The sequence below is a fragment of the Condylura cristata genome, unplaced genomic scaffold, assembly GCF_000260355.1.
Source record: "Condylura cristata isolate star-nosed mole 26May11 unplaced genomic scaffold, ConCri1.0 scaffold00009, whole genome shotgun sequence".
Classification (NCBI taxonomy): domain Eukaryota; kingdom Metazoa; phylum Chordata; class Mammalia; order Eulipotyphla; family Talpidae; genus Condylura; species Condylura cristata.
In genome coordinates, this window is record NW_004567110.1 from 35,107,680 (window position 1) to 35,120,199 (window position 12,520).

Sequence of the window (12,520 nt, forward strand, 5' to 3'; positions counted from 1 at the left end):
ATCAATCTGCCTGTTCTGCACCCCACTCTGTCTCTAGTGAATCCTCTCACCACCCCTGCATCCCTGGCCTGTACCCCAGTTCTGTATGCATAAATAAATAAATCTTTAAAAAGAAAAAGAGAAGATGCTCCCAAGCTAAATGACTGAGACAAATGATGCATGATTACTACCCACTGAATATTCACAGTTAGTAGGCCCCATTTTAATAATCTTATGTGCTTCAATTAATATCAAATGAGTTGCTTTCCAGATGACTGTCAGTTGTGTTTGTTCCATATGCTGCTCACATAATATGAATTTTTCTTTGGAATTATAAATTTTAAATATTAAAAGAATAAATATTCTATGTGAAACTTCATGCTTCTAAGAAAATATTCCAATTAATTATAGAAGTATAGAAAGAAGAAAAAAATTAATCACTAGAAACTTCATTTCATATCCTTCCTTAAAGAATGCTAGCATCCACGAGTTCTTAAAAAAATACACATCTGTAATGTAGTCCTAGCTCAGAAGCCTCATATTCAATCAAAAGATGGAAGATAGGGAACATGTGGTGAATATTTTGAATTAAAATAAAATATTTAAATTATCTATATATCACTTTATAGAATTATTTTTTAACTAAGTTATCACTTTCTATTCCTAACATACCAGTACATTTTTAGCTTCTCAAAAGTTAGTATGCTCAGCTTTCCACTAAACAATGTATGCCTTTAGGTATTTTATATCGGTTCTTCAAAATAGATGTCAAATTTTATAAGGTTAGGTACTAATTTTAGTAACTGCAGACTTTAAGGTTTTATGGATTATAAATGTTTACTGATTGAGTAACAATTCATTTTCATTATAGCATTCTTCACCCATGTCTAGTTTCTGTGAATAGATACATAAGTACAGAATGAAATGTTTTATAAAAATAGTTTCATCTCTGAGAACAATATTAAAATTTAATTTGTAAATATTTTATAATTCACAAAACTAATAATGTTGATTTTTTTATACAGATCTATATTTTCAAAATGGGAAGTTGTGTGGACTAATGCACGACTGATATATTTTCAGGAGGTGTTAACCTAGTAAAATTAATTGTCTAAGGGGATAAGAAAACTTATGTGTTTCATTTCCATTGATTTTCAAAATTTTCTCCTTCATATTGTCAATCACCATTTGCTCTATTTATAATGCCAACCCAAGACTAGAACTTGAGATGTCCTAAGTACAGGAGAGAGAAATGGATGGGTCACTGCACACAGCTGTGCCGATCATTCACTGCACAAGGTGTCTGCTCAGTGGGGTTAGTGTGGCTGAAATCAGCTCATCCTGATCACCATGCTATGTGTCCCACATAGGGTCACATCTGCCAAGAGAAAATTGTGCCTTTTTCTAAGTTTCGCAGAGGGAACACATGATCTAAGCCAGTTGCTTTACTACTCCTCATATGCCTTCCTTTAGACTGAGTCTTCTGTTATTCTGCTCCTCTCCAACAAAACAAGGACCTAATAACCTTTACTAAATATACAATCCAAACTCCCCTTAATCTGTGGTTTTCTAGTGGAATGGATCTGCATCTAATTTAAGATTGCATGTATCTCAAGACTTTTTAAATTTGCTCTGCTCTCTGTAAGGCCCCTTTTTTAAAAAAGGTTTTATTTATTTATGCATACAGAACTGAGGTACAGGCCAGAAGTGCAGGGGTGGTGGACTGATTAATCAGGAACAGAGTGGGAACAGGCAAACTGACAAAATACACTGCTGAGGAGAGCAATGGGTGAGATAGAAGTCTGCTGAGCCATGTGGGTCACCTCCTTAGCCAGCCATCAACTTGTGCAGTGCTTTAATGAGTTGTGCCACCAGGGAGGGCCCTATGATGAGCTTTTTAACCATATTCCTACTTCTCACTGTTTATAATAGACACATTTTTTAGGACTGGAGGTTAAAGGATAAAATATTTTATCCAAGTTTTGTTCTAGGAACCTAGGAGAAGAGGACAGTAATGAAGGAAGTTTGATAGTTTCCAAATATATTATATATATATATATATATATTTACAATTAGTATCTATCTTCTTTGTGGAATATCAAATTATCATTTTTAAGTATTACAATGTAGTTACATTACAATACTAAACTCAGGTTTACAAATGATTTGAAGATTCTTTTCTCAAATAAAATGTCATAAATTGCCTTTATTTACTATTTTCTCTGATGCATATGGAATACAGCTAGTCTGTATAAATTCTACATTAATATTTTTAGAAATATCACTTTATGAGGCCCATTAATGACCATGAAGATGAATGTCTGCAGTATCCCAACAGATATTTGTTAGTCTGATACAGTCTGTTTAAAATGAAAATAAGATGTTGCAAATAAATAAGTATTTATCTGAAGATAATCTTAGCCCACACATATCTGCAAATGTGTGAGTCTAAAGAAAAAAATTTACTTTCATCTCCAAATGTCAGTGTAACAAAAACAAACATAAAATGACATGTCTTGGCCCTCCCTACTGACACAGCGGGTTAAAGCACAGTGCTAAGAAGCTAAAGCCACTTCAGCATGAGTTTGATCCCTGCCCTGGAGGTGATCCACATGGCGTGGCAGACCCCTCCTGACCCACCCGCTGCTCCCCTCAACAGTGTACTTCATTGATCTGCCTGTTCTGCTCCCCTCTCTGTCTCTGGTGGATGCTCTCACCCTCCGCATCTCTGGCCTGTACCCCAGTTCTGTATGAATAAATAAATAAACCTTTAAAAAAAACAATAAAAGCCTATTAGTAATTACAAATTAATTAATGTTATACTAAATGCAAAAGAACACAGTAACAGAAAATGAAGGAAGAAACCTACATCAGAATCAATGGCACCTCTAATCAAACTTGATTCTGGGGAGCTAAGAATTTGTATTGAGGCTAAAAGGTTGATCTTCAAGAGACTGATGTCAAGCAAATGTGATTCAGAATATAGAACTTCAAGCTTCCATTAGGTGGTTTCAAAGTATATATTCTGGGCTGAAACTCTCTAGTTTGGATTTGATATTACTAGAAATCTTTTTACTATTATTTTATTTTTCATTACTAAATTGATTGCTCTGTGCTTGCTGGTATGTGTGAATATGTTTGTTAGTCTCTCTACTTAATATGTTTGCTTTATTAGTCCTACCTGGAGAAGGTGGAGTATAGTGCCAAAAACTGGATAACAATAAAACATATATACGTATGTCACAGATGCCAAGTAAATTTATCATTTTTCTTATACGCATGACATAGCTAAAAACAGGCTGATTAGTGAGATCAATCTATCCGTCGGCAACATTAACCAACACCAGCTGGTTGCCATTTTCCAGTCACTCATTCCTTGAAAGAATGACAACTGGAGGGGTTTAGTTTGTGTGCTACAAATTCAAACAGGCCCAAATTACAAACATTAATGCTTCCATTACAGTTAGGCTCCTTTGCCAAATGAAGAAAAGTAAAAAGACTTCAGAAGTTAAACAAAAAAAGAGAAACAGAAATAAACTTTTCTTCATATATTGCCAAAGATTAATCCTAAATTCTAGCAAGTGTTTGAATAATTAATCAAATCTCTTTGAAACATCATCCAATACATGTTCCTAAAATGAGATCAAAACACATACAATTATGCTTTGGAAATCATACTACTGACAATTTTAAACTTAGATAATAAAAGTATCTTTTGAGCTACATTTTTTACATCTTCTAATAAAAAATTTAAAATAAATCTTATGTAATGTCAAGAAGTATTATATCAAATCCTCCTCTTTGATATATCAAGTTTGTTACTACCATAAAAGGAAACTAGATTTGGTTAATAGGACTTATTCTTCAACTAAGTAAGTTTATTTATAAGAATCACAGTATTTCAGACCTGAAAAGAGCCTTGAAGATCATCTAGTAAAATCATCACTCTTCTCTAAGGAGGACAAATGATTTTTTAAAACTGTATAAAAATAAGTACTGTATGTTTATATGTTTCAGAATCATCGAAAAACAGTTACTTTCGACTTATTCAATATAATCAGACTATGCAATAGTCACTACCATCATTACTCAAAAAATTTCCCAATAAAGAACTTGAAATCAGCATTAATCTAGAAGACTATGTACTTTCCTAACTTGTGAATGTTAATTTTTTAAGAGCAGCATCATTTTCAATGAGTTTCATTCCAGAATACAATGCAAGGCTATAGCTATTGCCTGGAGGTTGGTTAATACAGTTGTAAACAATAGCTTTTCTTTCCTCTTAAAGGAAAGTTATATAGTGTGTCAACTAGACAGGATGAGACATTAAAATATATCTGTGAAATGGCCCCTTCTTCCTATCACCCAACGCTAATATCATTGATGCTGTTCAAAGGCTTCATATATTCTCTTTACCCCATAATCTTTCTCATGTATCAAATTCAGGGCTTTCCTTATTCTGAGAGAGAATTTCTCTTATGAGAATTTCAGCATGCAAGGATCATTTTTCTTAGTTTTGTTGCTGATCTCTTTGTCTTTTTTGACATTAGATGAGTAGGGAAGCTCTGCAGATCTTCATGAGTTCTTCTGAATAACTGTGAGGGTGGTGGTTTTCACTTCTGTGTACACCTGCAGGACATACATATTCTCCCAGTCTTCCATTCCAACATCTGGTACCATCAAATGGTAACTGGCCCCCCTAAGCATTTCAGAGCAGTTGACCCACACAGTGCCAGCCTGTAGGGCCAGGGACAGACACTGGCCTTGGCCAAGTCCTTCATGAAGAAAGATGCAGCCAGCCAGTACTTGGAATTGTTGACATTCCTTACAACTTCCTCAATAGTCTTAAACTTCAGGGTCTGCACCATGCTTCCAAAGATGTCCTTTGTGATGGCCACATTATCCTGTGCATCTCCAAACACAGGGGCTGGGTGACATAGCCATGATTGGCAGCTACTTCACCATATAGCAGCTTGGCCTCCCCTCCATCCTAGGTTTGATATAGCCAAAGACCTTTTCAAACTGAGTAGTGCCCAAATGTAGCTCCTGCTCAGTCCAGCTGCCAAAGGGGTTTGCAACCACCGAGACCTCGCTGGGGGATGCTCAACTCCACAAATGGTTTGGATACATATGCTGACTCAGGAACCTGCATATCAGCACGAGCATTGGTGGAAAAACTGGGAGAAGTGGGATCACACTCTGGCCTAACAATTGAATGATGATGTCAGGGCTTTTTAACTACTGCTCCAAGGGTCACTCTTTTGAGGTTACGCAGCAACCTGGATTAGGGGGCCAATCTCACAAGCTATGAGACCCTTTGTTTACATCCTTGTGGGAGGTGATGGCAGCCCCAGCTGTGAGGCCAAATTCATGTATAGTACCAACCAAGTTGGGGGTGGGTGTGGCAGCCTCCTTAACAAAGTTGGTCACATAAGTAGATGTGAGTGAAGTCTCCTCAGCCAGCTTATCACAGCCACGTACCCAGTTCCCAGAGAAGAACCCACTTTCCATGCCTGGTTCAAGAGTAGGAAAAGCTCCATGGAATGATCTTCCCAAATGCCTCTACAGGTCCCTGGTGCTATAACTGAAGAAGTCTCCACTAGTGGCCATTTTCCCATGGTACTTATCTGCCCAGCCAGCAAAATTCTGGAGATATTTGAGTGCCATGATCCAAATCCACTATGTAGGAGATGATGTAGGACTTGAAGTTTTGCAGGATCAAGGGCTGCCAGGTCCTGCCCATAAGATCAGCCAGTTGGTTCAGCAGACAGCTCTCTGATGTATCCATATGATGCCAGGGTGAGTCCAGCTGGACAGCAACTCCAGTAGCTTTCACTTCCCTTTCCATATCTTCTTAGTCCCCTTCAGCAATCTGACAGATGACTTCCCCTGAGACAGCCTGACTACAGGGAATGTTTACTTGCTGAAAATGTTATGCCATTCTCTATCTATGAAAATCTAGTTCTAGAAGACCAAGGGTTGTGGGCTGGCACAGACTGGGTGGTAGTGGCCCAAAGGAGGTGGCAGCGATATGGAATGTGAAGGCTGTGAACGTGAGGGCAGAAGTGAGCAACACACTGGTAGGAGCAGGCAAAGGGGGTGATGTAGCAATGGGGTCTCTCAATTTAAATATTTTAGACTGGACTTATTACTCATCACTAGTAACAAATACATTCAAAGCACATAATTACTCCCTTTTCCCATATTCTATCTTCTTTTGACTCACATACTTGAAAATAACTTTATGATGTCTTTCCTATGTTGTAATCATCTCAAAATTATTAGTGTCCTGATAGGTTGACAAGGCTAAGATACCGTTTTTTATACATAATAGACCTGAATGTGAGTCATGAATCAGATTTGATATTTTTAATACAAAAAGAGGAACCCAGGATAAATCCAGAGCATGTAAATTTTAATAAAGTTTCTACATAATAAAGATGCTTTATTTAGAAATAATTTCTAAATTTTTATAAGTCAGTTTATTACTTACCTTCTAGGTACACTTTTGGCCCAAAACCGAAATTTATGCCTCGTGAGGAGAAAAGTTCATGAAAAAAATGCAGCATGGCTAACATTTAGTTTTTATAAGTAATAGAATATATATATATATTTGGCTAAATGTGCTAAATATTTTTTCAAAAAATGATAAATAAAACATACAAATATGCACTAGAAATAAACTTGGAATAAATTTAGAAAAGGTTTATAATATCACAAAATTTTAAAGGCTTATTAGGTGATCTCAATTTTTCAGTATAAATTTATCTCTAATGACACTTTTTCTAATAAAAGAGCCCCCTCTAAGTTGCTATGCCAAACCTCATTTTCCTATTATATAACTCACTCAAAGGATATCCTAGCCACAGTCTATAACTTCTCTAATATTTTTTTTAAATTACTGGAATGGCTGCATTATGGAATTTACAATCACATTCATTTTAGAACTTTAATTTCAAACTTAATTCAGACATGGTCTCCTCTGTGTATCATCCCTTCACTATAAGCATGGCCCTGTAAATTTGAGGTGGAACTATTTTTCAAACTGTGTCCTTCACCAATTGACTGGGAGAGTGATAAAGGTCTCTATTGCTTGCATTACCAAAATTCAGCATTTGCACATTTCAGCAATGATGCCTGGATTTCCTGGGTTATACTAATGTGTATTTATAAGGGCACTAAATCTATTCATGAGAGCTCAACTCTCCTGAGTCAGTACCTCCCAGCAAACCCTAAAAAACATCAAGGTTGGGGTTGGGCTTCAACATAGGAACTTTATGGAACACAAACTTTTAACCCATAGAAGTTGACATATCTTTCTTAGTGGGTTCTCTTAGACAGAACAAATTATAAGGTGATGCATACATCTACACTTTTTGTATTAATATAATTACCCAGGAAATCATGAATCATTGCTGAATTGTGGAAATGCAAGCAGCTTTACTGCTGCTACCTCTATTTCAACCTCACTAATTCTCTATAAATATATTTTCCACTGATAATGTATACAACAGGTGCAGATATGTAAATGTAATGCTTAAATAGATTTCAACCAGGAGAACTAGAAAAAATTAACTAATCTCTCACTGCATTTTTCCTTTTCAGTTTGGCCCTTTCACTGACTGAGGGAGGAGTAAGATGGCTAGAACTGTGGGACAGTATAAAGCAATATGGAAATAAGGCCAGTTTTGAGCTTACTCTTCAAGACAATACAGAATGATTTTTAATGAAAAAGGCAATACTTTAAATTAAAGGCCCAATTAGTAGGTAACATTAAGTAAATAAATAAATAAAACTTATATAAAATTATTTAAAACTATAAAAATGTAATGGTTTTGTAAATAAAATGATACAGATGAATTAAACTCACCATGACCTGGAGGAAATTTTTTCCATTTAATCAGGGCAATTAGCTCATATATGGACAAAGTGGGCCACTCCTCATAATACGGACAGCTACGAATTAATTTGACTTTTTCTTTATTCTCAAGTTTTTCCTTTTCCTGAAAAAAGTTTTCACTTTTTTTACTAGGCAAATTAAAAAGAAGGGAGAAGGATAACAAGTAGATAAACATCAAGAAAAAAGAGAAATTATAAAAGGTTACATTAATACAAATTGGTATGGAATACACTTGAATTTATAGGGACATCGTTCTGTTACCATGTAGTTCTTTGAAATTTTAGTCTAAAAATATGCTGTTCATATATCTCCCATCTTCATGAAAATTTAAAGCTTTCAGCATTTTTAAAAATCTGTCATAATCAATACTAAATCCGATTTGATTGGATAATTTCAAATATGTGACACTGAGACTTTGAAACTATGACAAAATACACAAAACAATTTTTTTATATAGCGTGTCGTTTTTTTAAGAATTATTTATTTATACGTACAGAACTGGGGTACAAGCCAGAGGTGTAGGGGTGATGATAGGATTCACGAGACACAGTAGGGAACAGAACAGGCGGCTGACGAAGTACACTGCTGAGGGGAGCAGTGGGTGGGTCAGGAGAGGTCTGCCACGCCATGTGGGTCAGCCCTAGGGCAGGGATCCAACTCGCACTGAGACGGCTGTGGCTAGCTTGCAGTGCTGCGTCCTAACCCTTTGCACCGCTGGGGAGGACAAGATAATTTTTAAGACAATCTTGCTAAGTAAGACCAGGAATTTGTATTAGGTTGAAGTCTGCAAAAAAATCATTTACTCTAATGTCACTGAGATCCCTGTATCAAAAGTAAGCCCAACTACTAAAAAACCTCAATTAAGACATCTCCTTATCTCCCTCCAACATAAAGGCCATCACCTAACCTTCAACAAGGGGCATCCGTCCATGCCACAGCCCTGTAGCACCTGTGCCAGGGCTAGCTCCTACCAAAAGGGGCTGACACCACAGGGACATGAGAATCTTCCAAATCTGTCATTTGTACACACTTTGCTGACATCCAAAGGAAGAGAAAAGGGAGAAGGGGGAAAATTTGGATTTGATTAAAGCAAAAGAAATTGTTAAACTTGAAAGCAATAAAATAAACTTGAAAGCAGAAATTTGAGATCAAAATTATATTGTGATCAACTGCCATTCATGCAGTTCTGGGTTGTGATTTCTCTTATAACTATGAAGTAGGGCCCTCGCTGGGGGCGCAATGGGGTAAGCACAGCACTATGAAGCAATCCACAGCCACTGCAGCATGAGTTCCAAACCCTGTCAGGGAATTGTTCCACACGGCACAGCAGACCTCTCCTGTCTCTCTCACTGCTCCCCTCAGCAGTATATTTTAGTAGACCTGCTGATTCTGCTTCCTAGTCTTTCTGGTGACATCTCTCTGGCCTGTACCTTAGTCTAGTATGTATAAATAAAAAAGTCTTTAAAAAAGTAACTATGAAATATCATGCCAATAACTCCCAACTATCTTTTTTCCTTAGGTAGACTGTAGAGCTAAGTCTGCCTCATCACTCTGGTATCTTTAACACATGACATCCTGTTAGCATCTAAAACATATATTTGGTGTATAAATGAATGGATTTTAAATTTATAGGAAAAAGCAAAAGCACTCAAAAATTTACATAAAATACATCCATAGAGACCTGTCTTTCTATTTCAACATCTATCACCATCAAAGTCTTATGTGATGTTTACCACATTAGCCACATTTTTTGGTACCCCAGTTATGTAAACTTAAAAACCAACAGATGTCCCTCCCTGGTGGCACAAGCTAGCTGCAGCCACTTCAGTGAGAGTTCGATCTCCGCCCCCAGAGGTGACCCACATGACCTCTCCAATCTTGCCTGCTGCTCCCCTCAGCAATGTATTTCATCGAGCTTCCTGTTCTGTTCCCTTCTCTATCTCTGGTGGATCCTCTCACTGCACCTACACTTCTGGCCTATACCCCAGTTCTATATGCATAAATAAATAATTCTTTAAAAAAAAAAGATATGGACATATACTGTCTAGGGAGGCAAAGCATAGCTTGAATTCATACTTGTATTAATATATAGACTAGATATGGTTTACCAATTTTAACTTGGCAATATTCTTTGCAGAAATTCTAAGAATTTCACAATCCTCTACTGCAACGACTGAGTATTTCCTTGCTTCTGATTCCGTCTGAGATGTGTCTTCAAGGGTTCCAAATGTACTCCACCGTGCAAGCTGTGAAAATATCAAACACAACTTAAATTTCTTTAACATTTATCAATATAAACATACTAGTGATGGTGATAGGAGCAGTTCTGGAGAGACTGCAAAAGGGGTAAATCTAGGTTAAGCTCCAAAAGAACAAAAAGGGAGAGCTAGACAATCTATCATTGAGGTTATACTTCTGCTCCTATCAACACACTGGAAAAACAGAACAAAATATCAGGGTGAACTTAACCTAACTTAAATATCTTCATGTTTTTGTTGTTTCATCAAAAAAAATACATTATTACCAGGTACTGTGGAAATACATATTATATACTAACTGGCTTAGAAACAGCTCATATTTCTGGAAGATGGAAATCCAAGATCAATGTGACAACATGTGGGATTCAGAGCTGTGTACTTCTCACTGTACCTTCATGTAATTGAAGGTGGCAATGAATTTCTCTGCAGCCTCAAATATAATGGCACAAACATCATTCAAAGGACTGTCTCTATGACCTAATCCTAAAGGTCTCACATTCCAGTACCATCACTTTAAGTTTTAGGAATTCAAAAGATGCATTTTGGGTCCTCCCTGGTGGTGCAATGGGTTAAAGCATAGCACTATGAAGCTATCACAGCCACTGCAGCATGAGTTCAATCCCCTGCTAGGAAGGTAACCCAAAGGGCATGGCAGACCTCTCCTGAACTCTCCTCAGCAGTGCACTTTGTCAATCTGCCTATTCTGCTCCCCACTCTGTCTCTGGTGAATCCTCTCATCCCTCACACCTCTGGCCTGTACTCCAGTTCTGTATATAAACTTTAGACAGAAGTAGAAGTCTTTGCTTTCTGTATATTTCATGAATTTTTTTCCTTGGTGACATAAAGACATGTAAGGAAGAATTTCCTTACCACATGCTTGAAAAAGTACCAAATGTGAGGCAAACTTTAGAAATAAAGTTAACATTTTATGGACGGCAGGATGGAAATATAGGGAAGCTCCTGAGTATAGGTGACATAGTTTTGGCCCTAAATTTACTAGACCTAAACCACCTATCTCCAGACTTCCTTCATGTAACATACTATACTTACTGCTTACATTGATACTGGTAGGGGTTTAGATTATACACATTCAAAACTCTCTTAACTAACACAAGGTTAAGACAAAATTCTCTAACCAAATTTCATGAAATGGACGGGGAAAATTCTATATTCCAAAGTGACAGACCATATTCAAAGTTTATATTAATATCAAAAATTTTGACAGTTTTTGAAATCATCTAGACTGCTAATAACAAAATTAAAAGGACCCTATTCCCATATAATCAAGGACAGGAAAAGAGCATAGAAGTCACAACTTGAAAATGGAAACATGTAATAAGATAATTGCATGAAATAAATAATGGGAAAGTGACAGAGCAGAGTTGCCCATCCATATGCCCTTATCTTTTCACCATTTTGTCTTTGTTAGAAGATTTTAAAAATCAAAATAGTAGAGAGTACTGAGATTCAGTAAGAATTATAATCTTAAGGCAGCATTTTTGGAATTTCTGGAAAACATTTTGTAGATGAAATTGATAGTAAAGTAAAGCAACTCTAATGATATATCAGTGTAAATATCCGCAGGACTTTTTAAAAATGAACCTGTTTTACCTGAATAAATACATTATTTATAATAGCATAGGTTGTAAGAGTGCTTCTTATGAACAGATTTATTTTCTAATCCAAAAGGTGGCTTGGGGGGAAGAAATAATGGCAGCTGTGATACCTTTCTTTACTTATTTAACTCTGAGGAGAAAACAATTAGAAAAGAAGCATAATATTGCTTAAGAAAAGCAGGAATATTTGTGTGGTAGTGGTGCTGAGCTATTGAGTCATTTATTTATTGCCAAAATTCTTGCTGGAGTAAGTTACACCTGGAGGGAGCAAAGTTGTTTTTCTATAAACTTCTCAAGAAGTTTGGGTACAGTTCTGCAATTGTACAGCTGCTAGGATTGATAAATGATGTCAATGACCTCAGCACACAGAAGTGAATTACTCCTTGAAACAGAGTATACGAAATAATCCAGGAAAACATTAATTAAAAGCTAGACTTTGAGTGATTATGTTTTGCCAGTGTAGGTTAATCAGTTATAACAAATGCTCCATTCATGGGGGAGGTTGATAATGGGAGTAGCCTATGTCTGAGTAATCGAGGAGAGTACCTTCCTCTCAGTTTTGCTGTGAATCTAAAAGGAAACCTTAAGGGGCCTCCCTGGTGGTGTAAGGGGATAAGGCTCAGCACTATGAAGCTTTCTACAGCCACCAGTCACAAAGCACCAGTTGATCCATGGCCAGGGAGGTGACCCTCATGGCTCAGCAGACCTTGCCTGTCTCAATGCTGCTCCCCTCAAGCAGTGTACATAAGTAGATCTACCTGTACTGC

At 36.8% G+C, this 12,520-nt stretch overlaps 1 protein-coding gene across 1 annotated transcript in view; it reads right to left on the minus strand.

Moving 5' to 3' along the window:
- The window catches only part of CNBD1 (cyclic nucleotide binding domain containing 1), a 156,338-nt gene that overhangs the window by 15,519 nt on the left and 128,299 nt on the right, over positions 1-12,520 (minus strand). Inside the window, exons 7-8 of the mRNA XM_004680016.1 lie at positions 9,988-10,125; positions 7,850-7,982 (exon numbers count right to left, since the gene is read on the minus strand). Of these exons, the coding sequence (XP_004680073.1) occupies positions 7,850-7,982; positions 9,988-10,125 (271 nt within the window). The remainder of the gene's footprint in view (positions 1-7,849; positions 7,983-9,987; positions 10,126-12,520) is intronic.